This window comes from Capricornis sumatraensis, chromosome X (assembly GCF_032405125.1).
Source record: "Capricornis sumatraensis isolate serow.1 chromosome X, serow.2, whole genome shotgun sequence".
In the NCBI taxonomy this organism is placed as follows: Eukaryota; Metazoa; Chordata; class Mammalia; order Artiodactyla; family Bovidae; genus Capricornis; species Capricornis sumatraensis.
The window spans coordinates 59,658,347-59,675,307 of record NC_091092.1 but is presented as its reverse complement, the minus strand read 5'-3'; the positions used below and the strand labels follow the sequence as shown (position 1 = coordinate 59,675,307).

General features: G+C 45.1%; 2 protein-coding genes across 3 annotated transcripts in view; one reads left to right on the top strand and one right to left on the bottom strand.

Annotated features, from left to right (window-relative positions):
- NSDHL (NAD(P) dependent steroid dehydrogenase-like) overlaps nt 1-10,104 on the bottom strand; it is a 28,321-nt gene extending 18,217 nt beyond the window's left edge. The window contains exons 1-2 of the mRNA XM_068962122.1: nt 9,998-10,104; nt 3,017-3,101 (exon numbers count right to left, since the gene is read on the bottom strand). Coding sequence (XP_068818223.1) covers nt 3,017-3,058 — 42 coding nt within the window. The 5' untranslated portion in view covers nt 3,059-3,101; nt 9,998-10,104. The remainder of the gene's footprint in view (nt 1-3,016; nt 3,102-9,997) is intronic.
- CETN2 (centrin 2) lies at nt 9,489-14,567 on the top strand. 2 transcript variants are annotated; one of them, XM_068962123.1, is made up of 5 exons: nt 9,489-9,551; nt 11,447-11,605; nt 11,864-11,992; nt 13,443-13,580; nt 13,999-14,567. In XM_068962123.1, the coding sequence occupies exons 1-5, from the start codon at nt 9,546-9,548 to the stop codon at nt 14,086-14,088; spliced, it is 522 nt and encodes a 173-aa protein (XP_068818224.1). In that variant the 5' UTR covers nt 9,489-9,545; the 3' UTR covers nt 14,089-14,567. The 2 variants fall into 2 exon arrangements, with proteins under 2 accessions (XP_068818224.1, XP_068818225.1); XM_068962124.1 differs by lacking the exon at nt 9,489-9,551 and adding an exon at nt 10,349-10,399.
- Nucleotides 14,568-16,961: the final 2,394 nt, after the last annotated feature.

The window sequence follows — 16,961 nt, the reverse complement described above, 5'->3', positions numbered from 1 at the left end:
ACTACAGGGCTGGGCTCTGTGGCTTTGGATTCATCACCTAAACCCTTCTCCCCTTAGCACATCCATCTAAGACTATGCTGTTGCCTGATGGGATCTCCTGGTGGGGATGCAGGGAGGATCAGTGAGCTGTTCATCAGCCAGGCCCAGGGCTTTGCTTTCCCTTCTCTGAGCTCTGAGGAAGTTGACACATCAGGTGAAAGCTATGATGCTTGCATTTCAGCTCTGCAACACAGGTACATCATGCAAAATGTCTTCAGACTGTGGTGCTGGAGAAGACTCTTGAGAGTCCCTTGGACTGCAAGAAGATCCAACCAGTCAATCCTAAAGGAAATCCGTCCTGAATTTTCATTGGAAGGACTGATGTTGAAGCTGAAACTCCAATACTTTGGCCACCTGATGTGAACAATTGACTCATCTGAAAAGACCCTGATGCTGGGAAAAATTGAAGGTGGGAGGAGAAGGAGACGACAGAGGATGAGATGGCTGGATGGCCTCAGTGACTCAGTACACCTGAGTTTGAGCAAACTCCGGGTGATAGTGAAGGACAGGGAAGCCTAGCATGCTGCAGTCCATGGGGTCACAAAGAGTCGGGCATGACTGAGAGACTGAACAACAACCCATGTACTCTTTTGGCTAAATTCCAACTCTGTTAACTGGTGATAATGGAAGGACAGAGCACCACATACAGGACTTAAATATTTTGACTCCAGGGAGCTGATGCAAAACTGTAGCTGGTGCACACTGATGAAGCTGGGTACAAGGGGCCCTGGAGGAGGACTTGTTATACCTCTCCTCCTTGGGGTCTTTCTAAAACCATATCTGGGCTTCCTTAAGATGACAAACCCCCATTTTCTCTGAACTTATGTATAGTAAATCAAAGTTGGGGATAGAAAGTAGAGATTTTAAAGAAATTCTGCTGATTAAAAAACCAACCAACCAACCTGCTATGTATTCCTTAAATACCTATATAATTGAGACATGCAGGAGACTGTAGGGGAGCCAGAGCCTCTTCTATAAATCTGCCCCTCTCAACCTGGCATCCCACCTGCAATGGAGATGGCTCTGAAGCTTCAGCATCATTTCTTCAGGTATTCATAATCTCCTGACAGTCAGCCTCACTATGCTACCTTCCCCACCAAAGTATCTTTTAAGCCCACTGTTGTCTATGCTTAGACGACTGCCATATATCATAGCATGCTACATTATTTACACCTTTACTAAAATTCCTAACACACGCCCAGCGCATAGGCAAATGAAATCCACAAATTCCACTCAATCTCCCTTTTGGCAATTCCTTCCCTTCCTGCTCTCCCCAAGTCAGCTGCATAGGGAAAGGCAGCTTTTTAGAATAACTCCAAAGGAGTTCAGAGTCTCTTGTTTATAGTATTTGGAGTCAAAAGTTACAAATTGCTTCAAAAGGTTGACAGTCTAATTTAAGAAAAATCAAATAACCTTGCTATCATATCTAGTGTAATTTCTTTTTTAAAAACATTTATTGGAGTGTAGTTGCTTTACAATGCTGTGTTTGTCCAGTACAATTTCATTTCATGATTTTAAAGTAATTCTCTCTTTGACAGAGTGATGTGGATTCTTATATTGAAATGTTGCACCCATATTGCCTGGAAAGCATGGGTCAGTGGCTATGCCAGAGAGAGTTTTACAACGATGAGAACAGAGCTGGCATTTACCTCAGAGAAGTCAGATTGTGATGGGGCCATGGTCCTCGGTTACAGGAGATTATGTGAAATTATCACTTACTTTTCATGGCCATGAAAGATGATGCAGTTCAAGTGGGTCCAACAGACAAGAAGGAATATGTACTAATAAATAAAAATGAAATTCCAGATTGGAAACAGGTAGTGAGACTCAAGAGTGGGTTATTGTGGGCAGTTAAACAATCAACACCTTGGAGACAGTTTTAAGAATAGGGAAGAAAGCCATCTAGAAAAACTATTTCATTGCAAAATGATCTGGAGATAACAGAATATTGTAGGTCCCTGGGTTTCTTCCAATCTTTCCTGATTTCCCTTTTCATTAGCAGTGGGCCCTTTTCTCAGAGAAGTCTTACACAGAATGTATGTGTAAGTTAGGATGAAACTGTTCTTTTTATTATAGTAGTTTAAATGTGTAACTTTTACTTTATTCTATAAAGTCAATTGATGAGAAAAAAACCATCATCCTAATCCAGACTGTTTTCAGTTGCTGAGTATCAGTAAAACCCTGATGCACACAAATGAACTACAGACGGCAACGACCTCTGGTGGTTTGTCTGCGCAGTAGAATCTCAGATTAATCCTCAATTACAGAGGCACAGAGAAGGCCTTACTCTGAGCTGAACTAAAACCAATGTGATCTGGTGACCTGTGGCAACCTCTTGGGAAGCTCTGATTAAGTAACATCTGATATGAACACATTTTACCTCAGTGTGATTTCATGTCTGAAGTGTTAGTTCATTGAAAGTGTAATGGACCCTCCCTTCATAGATCTGTGTAAAGCGTCTCCAGGAGGCCTGACAATTCCCTCAAGTCCCTTCTGACACTGGCGAGGTTAGAGTTTAAGAGGCCTTGCTAGTGCCCTTGCTGGCCCTGGGAAGGCTTCTGCGATTATACCTAGAAGCACAGTCTAACCTGCTGGAGGCCACATGAGGACACCTAGGTGACAGGCAGTAGTTACTGCCACTTGTGTGAGTGAGGCTGCCTGGCACTGCAACTGTGTGTGCGAGCCCAGGGCAGACCAGTGAAGGAACCCTCACCACAAGCTGGACCCAGCCCAACCTGTAGAACTGTGAACAAAGAAACGGGTGTTGTTTTAAACTGCTAAGTTCTGATAGGGTTTGTTACAGAGCAGTAATTGATACCTTAAATAAGGACATATCTTCTATAAAGAAACACTTACTCGATACTAATTAATTTAATATGGGTAACCCAGAGCTATGTTTCAATGGCACGCTGTTATGTATGTGCTAGACTTTCCCCTTATCTGGTTTTGGTTAACCTTTTTTTGTGTCAATACTCACTTTTGGAATGTCTTCTGTTGGCTCACCAGCTGCTTGTTCCATTTTCGCTCCAAATGTGGCCCTGTCTGCAATCAACGTTGATCTCCTTAAAAACATATTTAGAGGCAGACATTTATGTTGTATAAACTGAAACATCTTTTAGCTGTTAGTGTGTTGTGCGGATAACATCCCCCCCCCAACCCTGAGTTTTCAGAGTGCTCAACTGTAGCTGTAGCTGCTGGAAGAAGCACTCAGGGAACATTCCTGGGATTCAGACTGTCCTCTGAGATGGGCCTGGGTGGGCCCATAATTCACTACCATATACTTGGACTAGAGGCAGAATGGGAAGCCACTTAAATAACCCCATTCATCAGTTACAATGAAAAGACTATCTCTGGCATCACAGCTTTTCCCACGGCACTCATGCGCTTCAATTTCACTCTCTATTTCTCTAGTGTCGATCAGTAGAGAAATGCACAAAATGGAGGCTCGGATTTCAGTCCTGGCACTGCCAGAAAGTGTATCAATCTGATCAAGCCATTTTTCTTTGTTGCAGCTCAATAAAACAGACTCACTGCTCATCTCCATGATGCCAGGGTGTGGGATGCTGGGAAGAAGAATAAGAGGAGATAGAGCTCTCCTCCTTGGTGGAATTAAAGCTATCCTGACCACGTATAGAAAGAACTCAGAGTGGGGCCATCAGAAACCCCCTGGGAATTGGTCAGAGTATGGTGATGACCCTCCAGTTACAAAATGAGCTAAGGACTTGAATAGACAGCTCTCCAAAGAAGACACATAGATGGCCAACAGGTACATGAAAAAAAATGCTCCATGGCCTTAATCATCAGGAAAACGTAAATCAAAACTACAACGAGATACCGCTTCACCACTGTCAGGATGACTATTATTAAAAAGTCAAAAGATAAGTGTTGGCACGGATGTGAAGAAATTGGAACTTCTGTACACTGAATGCAAAAACAATGCAGCTGCTGTGGGAAACAGTATGGAGGTTCCTTAAAACATTAAAATAGAACCACTGAAGTACATATGATCTAACAACTCCAATTCTGGGTATATATTCAAAAGAACTGAAGCTAGAATCTTGAAGAGATATGAGTACTCTTAAACTCTTTGTAGCACTATCCACAATAGCCAGGATGGAAACTAAGTCTTCACTGATGGCTGAATGGATAAAGAAAATGTGGTATATAAATACAACAGAATACTATGAAGCCTTAACAAAGGAGGAAATTCCACAATATGAGACGCAGATGAACTTTGAGAACATTATACCAAGTGAAATAAGCCAGTAACAGAAAGACAAATACTGTGATTCCACTCATATGAAGTATCTAAAGTAGTTAAATTCACAAAATCAAACAGTAAGAATGGTGGTTGCCAGGGGCTGGCTGGGGGAGGGGAAGAGGGGTAGCTACTGATCAGTGGATAGAAAGTTTCAGTTAAGCAAGATGAGTAAGCTCTAGTCTGCTGTACATTGTACCTACAATCAACAATCTATTGTACATTCAAACATTTGTTAATATGGTAGATCTCATCTTACCTGTTCTTGTAAGTGGAAGTCACTCAGTTGTGTCTGATTCTTTGCGACCCCATGGACTGAGTCCATGGAATTCTCCAGGTCAGAATACTGGAGTGGGTAGCCTTTCCCTTCTCCAGGGGGTCTTCCCAACCCAAGGATCGAACCCAGGTCTCCTGCATTGCAGGCAGATTCTTTACCAGCTAAGCCACAAGGGAAGCCCAAGAATACTGGAGTGGGTAGCCTATCCCTTCTCCAGTGGATCTTCCCAACCCAGGAATTAAACCAGGGTCTCCTGCATTGCAGGCAGATTCTTTACCAACTGAACCATCAAGGAAGCCCTGTTCTTACAACAATAAAATAACAATTAAAAAAGAGACATTCTGATAGAAGCTACAACATGGATGAATTTGCTAAGTGAAATAAGAACTTTGGACACATTATACTAACTGAAAGCCAGACACAAAAGGACAACTACAATAGGAGTCTACTTGTATGATGTCCCTAGAGTAGTCAAATTCTTAGACACAGAAAGTACAGTGGTGGGTGTCAAGGCCTGGAAGGAAGCAGGGAATTGGGGAGTGATGCTAAGTCAGTATAGAGTTTCAGTTCTACAAGATGAAAAGAGGTCTGGAGAAGAATGGCTGGGATGGTTGCATGACAGTGTGAACCTACTTAATGCCACTGAACTGTATACTCAAAAATGTTTAAAATGGCAAATTTTCAGTTCTGTCTACTTTATTATAAATATATTCACAAGAATACTGTGAATGGGAAAATAACCTAAAGAGCAACATTCTAGGAGCTGGGATTGTTACAGATCACACAAAAGCCTCAAGTCTTTTTCTTTTAAAATTGCAGGTCTCTGAATTAAAACCATCCTTTAAAATTGCAGATCTCAGAATTAAAACCAGTATGTATGCCTTTATTCCTCTAGACACACTGGGACAAGGTCTTAGGCTAAAAGGCATCTAGGAAAAGAGACTCACCTTTTAAGAGTGAAATCCAAGCACCTGGCTCTACTTCTAGGAATAAATACAGAGAGAAGGGAGTAAGCCCATGGCTGCCTTCCTGCTGGGGCCAGTCCCCAGCCACCGAGTCCTGGAGACAAAAGGACAGGAGAGTCTGTCCATTTCCAACCAGGAAGAGAGAGAGACAAGTGCTCTCTCCTTCACAAACATGAGAGACCAGGCTCTTTGTAAAGGGGAAACCCAGAGCAGCTCAGAGGAGAGCGCTGGGGTAGTCAGGGCCTGGCCTGCTCCTGTGCTTGGTCAGTGCAGGAGGCTCCAATGTGGCTGCCATAAGCTCGATACCCTCCTCTGTGGCAAGAAGACGTCTGTCTGCACAAGAAAAAGGCCAACAGGATTGAAGGCTTCCCCTTACTTCTCCAAAGGACTCAATCAGCTCCATCTTGCCCTTTTTGTCACTCATTCATCTCTCCACTAGTCTGTTGACTTTTAGGACAGAAAGGCCCTGGCTTTGAATCTGCTGACAAAATCAGCAGCCTGTCTGAGAGCTTCAGCTTATGCTGTTCCTCTACCTGGAGGTGCTGCTCCCTGTCCTCCCCATGGTGAGCAGCTCTGCAGCCTTCAAGGCCTTGCTCAGTTGTCACCTCTGGGAAACTTCCTCCCCCTCTCCAGGCAAGACTAGCAGCTTCCTCAGCACCTCAGCATTGCTTTCTGCTTTCATTCTAACACTGTACACAGCTGTAGGCTCCTCATTCCCCCCAGCCCCCGCCCCATGTCTGTCTTGGCTTGGTGGAGGTGAGCCCCTGGAGGGCCAGCAAGGAGTCCAGAATGGAATATGGGTGGAATTGTGCTGCAGCAGCTGGTCTGAGAGGCCTCAACCATAGAGCAGGAATTCTGCTGACCTCAGTGGCTGTAGGTACACGCCCCAAGGATAAAAAGGGAGCTGCAACTTGTAAAAAAAATGTTGTAGAAAAGCACTCTGGTGCCAGCTCACTCCTCCACCTTTACAAGGCTACTGCCAAATAGAACCTGCAGAAGGCACAGCACCAACCTTCAGGGAGCCCAGCATCTGGGGTGGGACACAGGCTTAGCAGAACACTGCAGAAGTGCCTGTGAGTTCTGATGAGAGTAAGCCCAGGCAGGGAGGCAATCCCTGAGTCAAGTTCTAAAACCCTGGAGGCGTGAGTCAAAGAAAAGGTGGGTGTCCTGAGAGATATTCCAAGGCCAGGGGTGGGAAGCATGAGGCGTTGGCACGGCCAGCCTGTTCTGTGACAAGTTGTGACAAAGTGAGATCGAAGTCAGATTGGGGGCAAAGTTCAGAACGTGCAGGTGCTGTGTGTCTAAGGAGTCATCCTATGGGAGATGCGGGAGGCTTTGGAAGTTGAAATCAAGGTTGAGTGTCCGATCACTCTGGCTACAGTGTGGAGAAGACTTAACACAGAGTCTGAGGCTCTGCATGTGTCATATAAGGAGAATGACAAGAGTGAATCAGATAAAAGAATTAACAATGCCTGAAAACTGGCTAAATTTCAGAACCTTTTACAGATGAGCACAGCAGTTCCTCAGTATCCATGGGGCATTGGTTCCAGGAGCCCCCGCAGACACCGAAATCCAAGGAGACTTAATGTCTCTTAAATAAAATGACACAGTATTTGCATATAACCGATGCACATTCTCTCATATAGTTCAAACAATCTCTAGATTACTCCTAATACAATGTCAATGCTATGTAAATAGCTGTAAATACTATGTTAATGCCATATAAATTGTTGCCTATGAAGCAAATTTGATTTTTGCTTTTGAAACTTTCTGGAATTTTTTTTCCCAATATTTTCAATCCATGAATGGTTGTGAAGGAGGAAACAGAACAGGCTCCATCTTGAAAGCAGGACTCCATCTTGGGCCGAACTGTGGACTTTGAGCTATATGCCCAGTATCTATGGAAGGATGGAAGAGTCCCAGGGCTCATACCCAGACTCTCCATCACCTAAAAGAATACCCTAATTGTCTGTGTAACCGAATATAATCATAAATTCTATTATGCTTATTGGGGTATGACCACAGGCTTATTGATAATTGTCCACTGTTAACTACCTAGGCTTAAGGCATATGAATCACGGGTTTAAGGCACAGGCATAGAATCACGGGTTAACTTTGATTGTATATTTCTTTTCCTTTGCTCAGACTAGTTTCAGAGAATTTGGGGAGGTGGGTTTGAGCACGTACAATTAGGGTATATAAGGTTTTCACAAAAACTGGTCGGGGTCCTTGGCTAAGAGAAGACTCTGCCTTGGGCCCACCGGTGTAATAAACTGCACTCCACTATCTACACTGTCCTTCTGAGTGAGTTTGTTTCCTGGAATGCATGGTTACAACAATTGAATCCATGGATATGGAACCTGCAGATATGAAGGACTAACTGTATATTATACCACTAAGATCCCAAAAGCAACCAGTTGGGAACACAGTACTGGTCTCATTCAACAGGTAAGAAACTGAGGCTTGGGGAGGTCAAGTGACTTGCCCAAAGTCACACTGCTGGTACAAGGCCAAGGCAGAACTTGTGATTGCTCCTACACTGCCAGGCTGTCACCCTGCAGACCCACTGGGAAACAGGCTGTGGAATGACACAGAGTTGGAAGGTCCAGCAGGGGCAAAACTGGGCAGGAGGCTCAGATGCCAGGCTGAGTCTGGACTTCAGTCTGCAGTCATGGGAAACCTCTGAGGGTTTAAGAGCATGGGGGTGACCTGACCAGAACTATTCAGTCAGATTAACCTGGTGAAGCAGGGTGGACTAGACAGGTGAGAAGCAGGAAACAGGGGGACCACTCACCACTTGTTCAACCAAGATTTACTGAGTACCTAATGTGTGTCCCCTCACTGTTCCATGTCCTGGAGTGTCAGCAGTGAATAAAACAGAGATGCCTGCACTCACAGATTCTCTTCTAGTGGATGGGCAGTAAAGAGCAAAATAAACAAGTAAAATACACAGTGACAAGCAGTATGGGATTGTGGACTCAAAAAATACTCACAATCTAAAAGCTGAGAGTTATGTTTTATTTGGTGGGAATATTTAGGACTTCAAGCCTCAGGACAGCACCTCAAGTAACCCTGAGAGAACTGGTCCTAGGAGGCAAGAAGGGTAGCCAGGTTATATAAAAGTTCTGCAACAAACGGCAGGTAGTCTGAATATCAAAAGATTATCGTTAATTAAAGAAAACTAGACATCTCAAGTTAAGGAATTTAGTGCCTTTCTGTGTATGGGAATATGCAAGACATGAAAGAGTCTGGGCTCACTGAATTCATTCTTTCGATTTGCATCTCAACATATCTGGGGCTGGTTTCCTGTTTCCTCAAGGCTCACCATAGGGTGGCTGCAGTCTGATGGCTGCTAGATGGCAGGTATTCTTTCTTTCCTAAATTCCCTCACGGTTCACCAACCCATGACATCCTTTGTTTATTGATATGGCAGGAAATATTTCATTTTTCAGGATAAATGTAGAGCAAGGTGCAGAGTTTGGGTGTCCTGGGGGCTGCAATGCTAAAGAGGGTACTCAGTGGGGGTTTACTGAGAAAGGTGATAGTAGAGCAAAGACCTACAGGAGGAAAAGAAGTGGAGGAAGCATGCCTAAGGGGCAGGTAGAGCAAAAGTTTGAAGGCAGGAGTGAGTCTGCACATCTGAATCCATTCAGGGGCTGAAGGGAGCCAGGGAAGAGGAAGCCCATAAGGAAGGGCCTTGCAGATAACGGTCAGAACTCTGCCCTGCCCTCAGAGTGGTTGCTGCTGAAGGCCTTAAGTGGGAGAGGAGCAGCAGAGGTGGAAAAAAGGGATAGAACTTGAAGGCTGGTAAATGGGAAAGGGGCACGAAAAGAGTCAAATATGACCTAAAGGTTGTGAACCTGGTTTATGTTCCAAGAGGGTAAAGGGCAGGTCAGAGAACACTTTCGTTTAATAAATGTCAATAAACCTCAGGCTTTTTTTCAGCCTGAGAAACGTCTGCTCTGGTTCGCTGTCTCCCTAAATACGGTGCCAACGCCCAGACGGGATGCAGGTAAGTGCTGAGAGACCTGCCCTCTCACGAGCACTCACGCTTCCTTCACTCCCTTCAAAGTCCGTTCTCAGGCCCCCAGGTCACCTTCCCGGGCTGCTTTTAGTCAGGTAAGAACTAAAGTGATCCTGTCTTGGAACCTACTTTGGGGATGGGGAGTGCTCTTGAACGCACACGCTCAAAGAAAGAGCCGCGGCTGGATTAGGCTTCTAAGTCCCAGACGTTCGAACCTCTGAGACAAGGCTCGGCACGTCCCTTCCATTTTTTGGATCTCAGATGCCCCGTGGGTACAGCGTCTGCTCCAACACGAAAGCTTAGGTCTTCTCTGGCCCCTCGGACTCTAACTCAAGTCTCAGGTCAGACCAGGAAGTCCCCGTCCCGGATCGTCCCACCCAACCCCTTGCCTTCTAGTCTTGTCGCCGACACAAGGGTGAGGTCGCAACCCTTACCGGTCCGTAGGCGCCCCGCTGCTTGGTCCCAGCGTGTCCACAGCCTGCACCCTTACAGCTCGAGCTGCCGGTAGCCACCTTTTTCTCCCCGCCCGCGTGAGGCGAGGATCTGCCGAGGCTCCTCCACCAAGCGGATTGGCTTGGTTCGGTGCTGGCTCCGCTAATCTGCGCTCGCGGTATAGTCCTGCCCAATGAGGCCGGGCCGCGAGGGTACTGCGCCCCGCCCTGTGCCGAGTGTTCGTCGGGTTAGCCCCACCCACCCCAGCCCTGGGCCAATGGGGAGCGGCGGCTAGCGGTCCGCCAATGGGGAGCGAGGCCACGCGCGCGGGGCGGTGGGAACTGCGCAGAGTCGGTGTGTACGTCGGTTGCCGTAACAACGGGAAGTGGAATCCGTCCGGGATGGTGAGTGCTTGCTTCGGCCTCGAGCCCCGCGTTCAGAGGCTGAGCCCTTCTCAGGCCTTGCAGGGCCCCGCCGCCTCTCCTGCGCGGTTCTTGGCTTCTCTGAGAGCTTTTGCCGAAGGGTAGGGTAGGGATGCCTGCCGTCCTGCTGGGCCTGTGATTCGCCACCGTCTCCCCTTCAGCCACAGCCGCTCTCCCCCGCCCCCACGGGTTCCCCTGGCCTTTTCCAGCCCCTCCGGAGACCGTCCCTGGGCAAAAAAGACTCGGATTATCAGAATGTGGCCTCCCGGCCGCCTCTGCCAAAAGTTTACGCACGGAGATGGGGCGGGGTGGGGGGGGGAGAGAGTTTATAATGTTTGGTTGTTAATGTGTATTTAAAACGTTAAATATAGGGACTTAGGGAAACACTTTGAGCTTCTTGGAGAAGGCTCAGGTGTACTACGGAGAAGGCAATGGCCCCCCACTCCAGTACTCTTGCCTGGAAAATCCCATGGACGGAGGAGCCTGATAGGCTGCAGTCCATGGAGTCTCACGGAGTCGGACACGACTGAAGCGACTTAGCAGCAGCAGCAGGTGTACTAAGAGAATTGAATTTTATTATTCTATATTGACAGAATATACATCTTACCTTAGTAATATTTGGCCAAATCTAGAAGTAATCAGAAAATTGGAGAAATTAGAGCAAAGCAGAGCAGCGTTCTAGGACCTTTTTAAAATTAAGGATCCTCAAATTGGGAGAACTGATTATCCATATGCAGTTGTCCCCAGTCAGCTCCTTGGCTAGCTCTCTTTGTGGATGATTTTCAAAAAGAGGTCCAAAAGAACAAGGGATCTCCTTGCTTATACAAACAATAGTAAAGAAGGAGGGACAGACCGTGCATAGAAAGATTCATTGCTCTTTCCAGTAAACCCTGATATCTCTCCTGTTAAGTTTTGAAATCTGTTGGTATAAACTATTTTAAATGATGTGGTTGTAGCTGGTTTTTTTTTGGCAAAATGTGGACTCTATTACATTAATATTTTGCTTCTGTGTTTGTAAAACTTATAAAGGCCTCTAACTTTAAGAAGGCAAACATGGCATCAACTACCCAGCGAAAAAGGATGAGTCCTAAACCTGAGCTTACCGAAGAGCAGAAACAGGAAATTCGAGAAGCCTTTGATCTCTTTGATGCTGATGGAACTGGGACAATTGATGTTAAGGAACTTAAGGCAAGCTCTGTATATTCCTGCTCTGCTGCCTCGAATTTCCTCTGCCTCTTTGTCTTCTGTGCTGTTTTCCTGTCTTTATTTACCTCAAGAATTATTAAATAAAATTAAGTTGCACATATTAATTTGCTTAATGTTATAGTGATTCCTGTTCATTTTAACAGGATTGTAGCAGAGGCTGGCTTACTGCTGTCAGTACTGTCATTGGTTCTGCTCCCGGGTTTAGATGTGCATGTTAAGATGATCCTATTTTCATTGTAGGTGGCAATGAGGGCCCTGGGCTTTGAACCGAAAAAAGAAGAGATCAAGAAAATGATAAGCGAAATTGATAAGGAAGGGACAGGAAAAATGAACTTTAGTGACTTTTTAACTGTGATGACTCAGAAAATGGTAAGTTAGCTAAAATGATCAGCATATTTTCCACCAATAATGGTGGACAAATTTGAATCTAGATATGAAAATGTCTTCACTGAAAAAAAGTTAATGCAGACTGGAGAGTTCAGCTGATAAAAGAGAGTAGCTGTGACTGAGAACTAGGATGTTTAGGGTCTACTTGACTTTTTTTCAAGGCCACAAAGTCAAAGTCATTTTACCCTCTGCAAAGAAGTAAAAGTAGGATCTTCTGTGACCCAGTACCTGTAGTCATGGAGGCTGTCACCGAGACCATGTGACATCCTGGCAGGGAAGAGGGGATGGGCTGTCACTTTTTTTACTCTTTCTCCAACAAGTATGTCAGTGTGATAAGCACAAGCAGTAAAACCTTTAATAGTACCAGTAATATTACGCATTTTGACAAGGGAAAGTCCCTGAACTTTAAAGTTTGAAATTCTTTCCTCTCCCATTTGTTAGTATTCTGGATAGCCTCAGCCTGAGGCTGTGTTTTTTACCGCAGTGAGGATTTGGTCTTTCACCACTTCCAAGGTTGAATTCACCCATTCTCTAGTCTCCAAATGGTCCAGAGAGATGCTAAGATGTCACCTCACCTGTCACCCTCAGTCCCCTGAGTGTCCCACATAAGAAAGGTGTTCCCTTTGGTCCATTTCTCTTTGGCCTCCTGGCTCCTCCTTAGTTTGGCTCATCTACATTCTACTGACCTGTGGAAAAGTAGCTCCATCAATGTGTCAGGTGAGCCTCCCAATGCACAGGCGTGTTCCTCCTTTAATAATCCTGTTGCTTTGAAATCATCTAATCACATCTATATTTTTCTTCAGGGACTGATTTAAGAGTTCAGGAAGTTTAACATTCTGTAATAACCTAGTAAAGCTGTCCTGCATTCAGAGTTGGTTCCCAGATTGCTCTTATTAGGAGCTCTCACTATCTTTAGCTACCTTTCAGGAATACTTGAAGTTGGAGCGCGAGGAAATTTTACTCTTTTCTTCTGTTAGAGTACTGGGGATCCCAATAACAATTTGTGATCTCATAACAAGTGAAATAGCCTTTTATTTCCTTCCTTCCCCTCCATCCCCACCAAGAAGATTCCTCTTCTAGCAGCTTAAACAGTATATTTCCCCTAAGTCTAACTCCACCTTCTGTTCCCATAATTTAAAAACAAATCTACTTTCTCTTTGGTTTGTACAGAAAATGTTCTAAATGCAAACCTTTACATTTCCTTTTTAGCCTCTGGGTTTGTAATAATTTCATTGTTTATTTTCTTTTTCTGCTCTGGTTGCTGTGTGATCTTCTGTGACACAGCACCTGTAGTCATGGAGGCTGTCACCAAGATCCATGTGGCATCCAGGCAGGGCAGAGGGGATGGGCAGTGGTGGGGCTGCAGGACACAAGTCAATATGAATTACGAGTGTCTCCCTGTTGTCATGTGTTTTATGTTCTGCTTGTTAAGTCTGAGAAGGATACCAAAGAAGAAATCTTGAAAGCCTTCAAGCTCTTTGATGATGATGAGACTGGGAAGATATCATTCAAAAACCTCAAACGTGTGGCCAAGGAGTTGGGTGAGAACCTCTCTGACGAGGAGCTACAGGTTTGTGATACTCAGCCTGGAGCCCCATGTGACTTTTTTGAGTTCCATTTTCTCTGGTTATATTTGGAGAAAAATGAGTGTTCTCTTGTCACTCTGCTGACTACTTAATTTCTCTTTTCCTAGTGAGACAAACCTATGGATGCTGCTCCCAGAAAAATATACCCATGGATAGTTTTAGGTTTTAGGAATTTCCCTAGTCAGGGCGGCTTTTGAGCTGCTTTCTAGGCGATGCACATGTGGCAAAGTATGACTTGGTTTTCAAATGACTTTTCAGGAACCAAGCTTAATATAAAAGTCAGCCCATTTGCAGCAGGTGGACCACATTGTCTATTCGTGCATCATTATGAAAGCTAATTACTTAGTCACACTTTCATTACATTTATGAATTGCTCTAAATGAAATCCTTCCTGTCCTGCAGGAAATGATTGATGAAGCTGATCGAGATGGAGACGGAGAAGTCAATGAGCAGGAGTTCCTGCGCATTATGAAGAAGACGAGCCTTTATTAAAATCAGTCTCAGCTTTTCTACCATGAGCACAGGGAACTCGGTTTAGTGCCTGCCATTGTGTGAAGCCTGGTTTTTGAAAATGTAAATTATTTTTCCCCACTGACGTCTCGGTATAACTTTAGTAACAACTCTAAATCTATTTTCAACTTTTGAAAGTGTGCTTTGAAATTGAGGTTGTTTGTAAGGTTACTGGGTGACTGCTTTAATTCCCCAGGGCAGAACAAAAGCATGTTAGAATGGAGAAAAGGGTCTTTGAGCTTTCACCCACCTGCCATTCTGCCTTGTATTGCTTAACTCTTGTCCTGCATTCCCACATTTATGCCACCGCCAAACAACTTCTTCTCAAGCACACATTGTACCCATGTCACCACAAGCAGAGAGCATCTCTTCAATGGTTCCAATTTTAATTGACACCTGAGTGCAGCTTTCTCTTTTATAAAACCCAGTGAACTCTTACTTGCATTTGGATGTGTGTGTGTGTGTGTGTATGGGCTATTTGTTTTATCTTCAAATAAAGCCTTTCTTATTTGAGCTCTTATTCTCTAAGGATGAGTTCTTTAGCCTTGATTATGAGTTCAGCTTCTGAATCATTTTGTCGAAGGTAGCCTGGTAGATCCCAAACTCCTTGCCAGCCCGAGAACAGAAAACAAAATAACCCTTTCCTACTGACATGAATTGGTTTTTGCCTTGGGAACCTGTCAGTGTGTGAAATTAGTTGATCATTTTGCATCAGCCTAAATGATGTCCTAAAAATAGTTTTGGCAAAGTGTACAGCTGGAAAAGGGTCTTACTGGTAATTTGTGCTTAGGGCAAATTGGTGAGAGCCAGGTGATTATGACAGTAGGTAGAGCTTAGCCAGCCTCTTGTCAGTTGATTTGCTGGGTGGTATCTCAGAATCTCAGTGTGGATTGGGTCCAGTGACCTTGTCCAGCTCCTTCTTGGCCCTATTGGGATGAACTACAAGAGAAATCCTGGCAGATGCCATTAAAGTCTCTGCCCCAGACTGAAGGTGGGGAGCAAGAAGGAATGAGGAGGAATGAAAAATGACCAACATTCACCCGCACATGGGTTTCAGACTTTTGGTAGGGCATCCTTAATCCTGGAGAGGGTTGCCTGATTTAGCCAATAAAAAGAGGACACCTAGGTCAGTTTGAATTTTTGATCAATTTTTTTTTGGTATAAGTATATCCCATTTGGCCATCTTGTTTATTCATCATTGATCTGAAATTCAGATCAATTTACCTGGGTGTCCTATATTTGAACTAGCAACCCTATGTGTGCTGTGTGTTAAAGAGTGACCCCAGGCCTTGTCTCTGCACAGTAGCATCCTGGAGGGACTACTCCTTGAGAAACGCTGAGGTGTGGGGGGAGCATTGGAGCAGGGTTCTCACGTGGGCTTCACCTCTTCCTGGCTGTGTAATTTGCTGCAGGCTACTTCTCTGGGCACCCCAGGCTTCCTGTCTGTAGGGAGAAGAGTTCTGCTTAACTCAAAATCACTGGGGGGTTCAATGAAAACAACAAAGGCCTGGATTTACAGTGTCTGGGAAGGAGGCATTTCAGAAGTATTCATTCTCACTCATTCTTTTGTTGTGTTTGTCACAAGCTTTTTGTTAAATGTGGGTCCGTGAAGCTTTTTTAATTGTTGTCCCCACAGTTGAGTTGACAACATTTCCTGTGAGGATTTGACCTTCGTCATATTGATGTTTTTTAATAACAGGCATATGATCTGATAAAAGACATACAGTATTGGAAAGGAGTGAAAAAAGTAGGCCCCACTTGCCATTTCACTGTTAACTGTCACCCTGGAAACATTCTTATCTCCTGCCTAATGTTATCCTAAATGAAATAAAGTCAGAATTTCTTGGAGGAAGGGAGAGTGGCAAGTAACATGTTATCCCAAAGGATACTGAAAGTGAAGTTGCTGTCATGTCTGACTCTTTGCGACTCCATGGATTGTAGCTCACAGAATTTTTCAGGCAAGAGTACTAGAATGGCTTGCCATTTCCTTCTCCAGGGGATCTTCCTGATCCAGGGATCAAACCCGGGTCTCCTGCATTGCAGGCAGAGGCTTTACCTCTGAGCCACCAGAGAAGCCCTAAGGATAAGGACACACATAATGTTCTTACCAAATCTGTGCAGTTGCTCAGTGGAGGGTCAGAAAGATGGGGACGGAGAAGGATCTGGGGCCAGTTCATGGCAGAAGAGAGCTGCAAGGGGGTAGGGAGCTGTGAACAGAGAGGAGCCTGGGGTCAGTTAGCTGGAGGGGATGGTAGGTGAGGCCAGTGAAAAGAGAAGGGAGTAGAGGTTAGTTGATACCAGGCTGGCCCAAGAGGTGTAGGGGGAGTGGTTGTTTAAACTCTGGGCAGTATGGGGGTGGATAGGAAGGGAGGGACAAGGTGGCTCAGTTCCTGAGGATGGTCTGCAGAGCTGGAGGGGGATGGTGGGGATGGGCAGAGAAAGAGAGGGAACAGGGGTCTGTCCTGTGAGTGGACCAGAGAGACGTAGGGGCACTAGGACAGAGTAGACTGGGAGGGGTAGCAGAGGTCAAGTCAACTGGGGATGGGTCACAAAGATATTGGGGACTCCAGGGAGACTGGGAAGTAAGGGACTGAGGTCCATCCATGTGAGTAGGATAAAGTGATGGGAGGTGAAAGGAGAGGGAGAGGGAGCAAGGGTTGGTTTCTGTGCACATGGATCAGGGCTGTAGGAGCTTGGAGGTGCTGAGGGGAAGGTATGAGATCATGTTCAGCTGGAACAGGGAACTAGAGTGCGATCAGAGGTGATGGGGAGGGATAGGGTACAGAGCTCAGTTCGTGTTGGACCAGAGAGCTGTGGGAGAGTGGGTGTGGAATTTTCATGATACAAGATTTTGA

What these genes read in the sequence shown, in the direction of transcription:
- CETN2 (XM_068962123.1), top strand. An exon ending in CTGTGATGACTCAGAAAATG is followed by an intron (nt 11,993 to 13,442) that starts GTAAGTTAGCTA and finishes CTGCTTGTTAAG; the next exon opens with TCTGAGAAGGATACCAAAGA. An exon ending in TCTCTGACGAGGAGCTACAG is followed by an intron (nt 13,581 to 13,998) that starts GTTTGTGATACT and finishes CCTGTCCTGCAG; the next exon opens with GAAATGATTGATGAAGCTGA.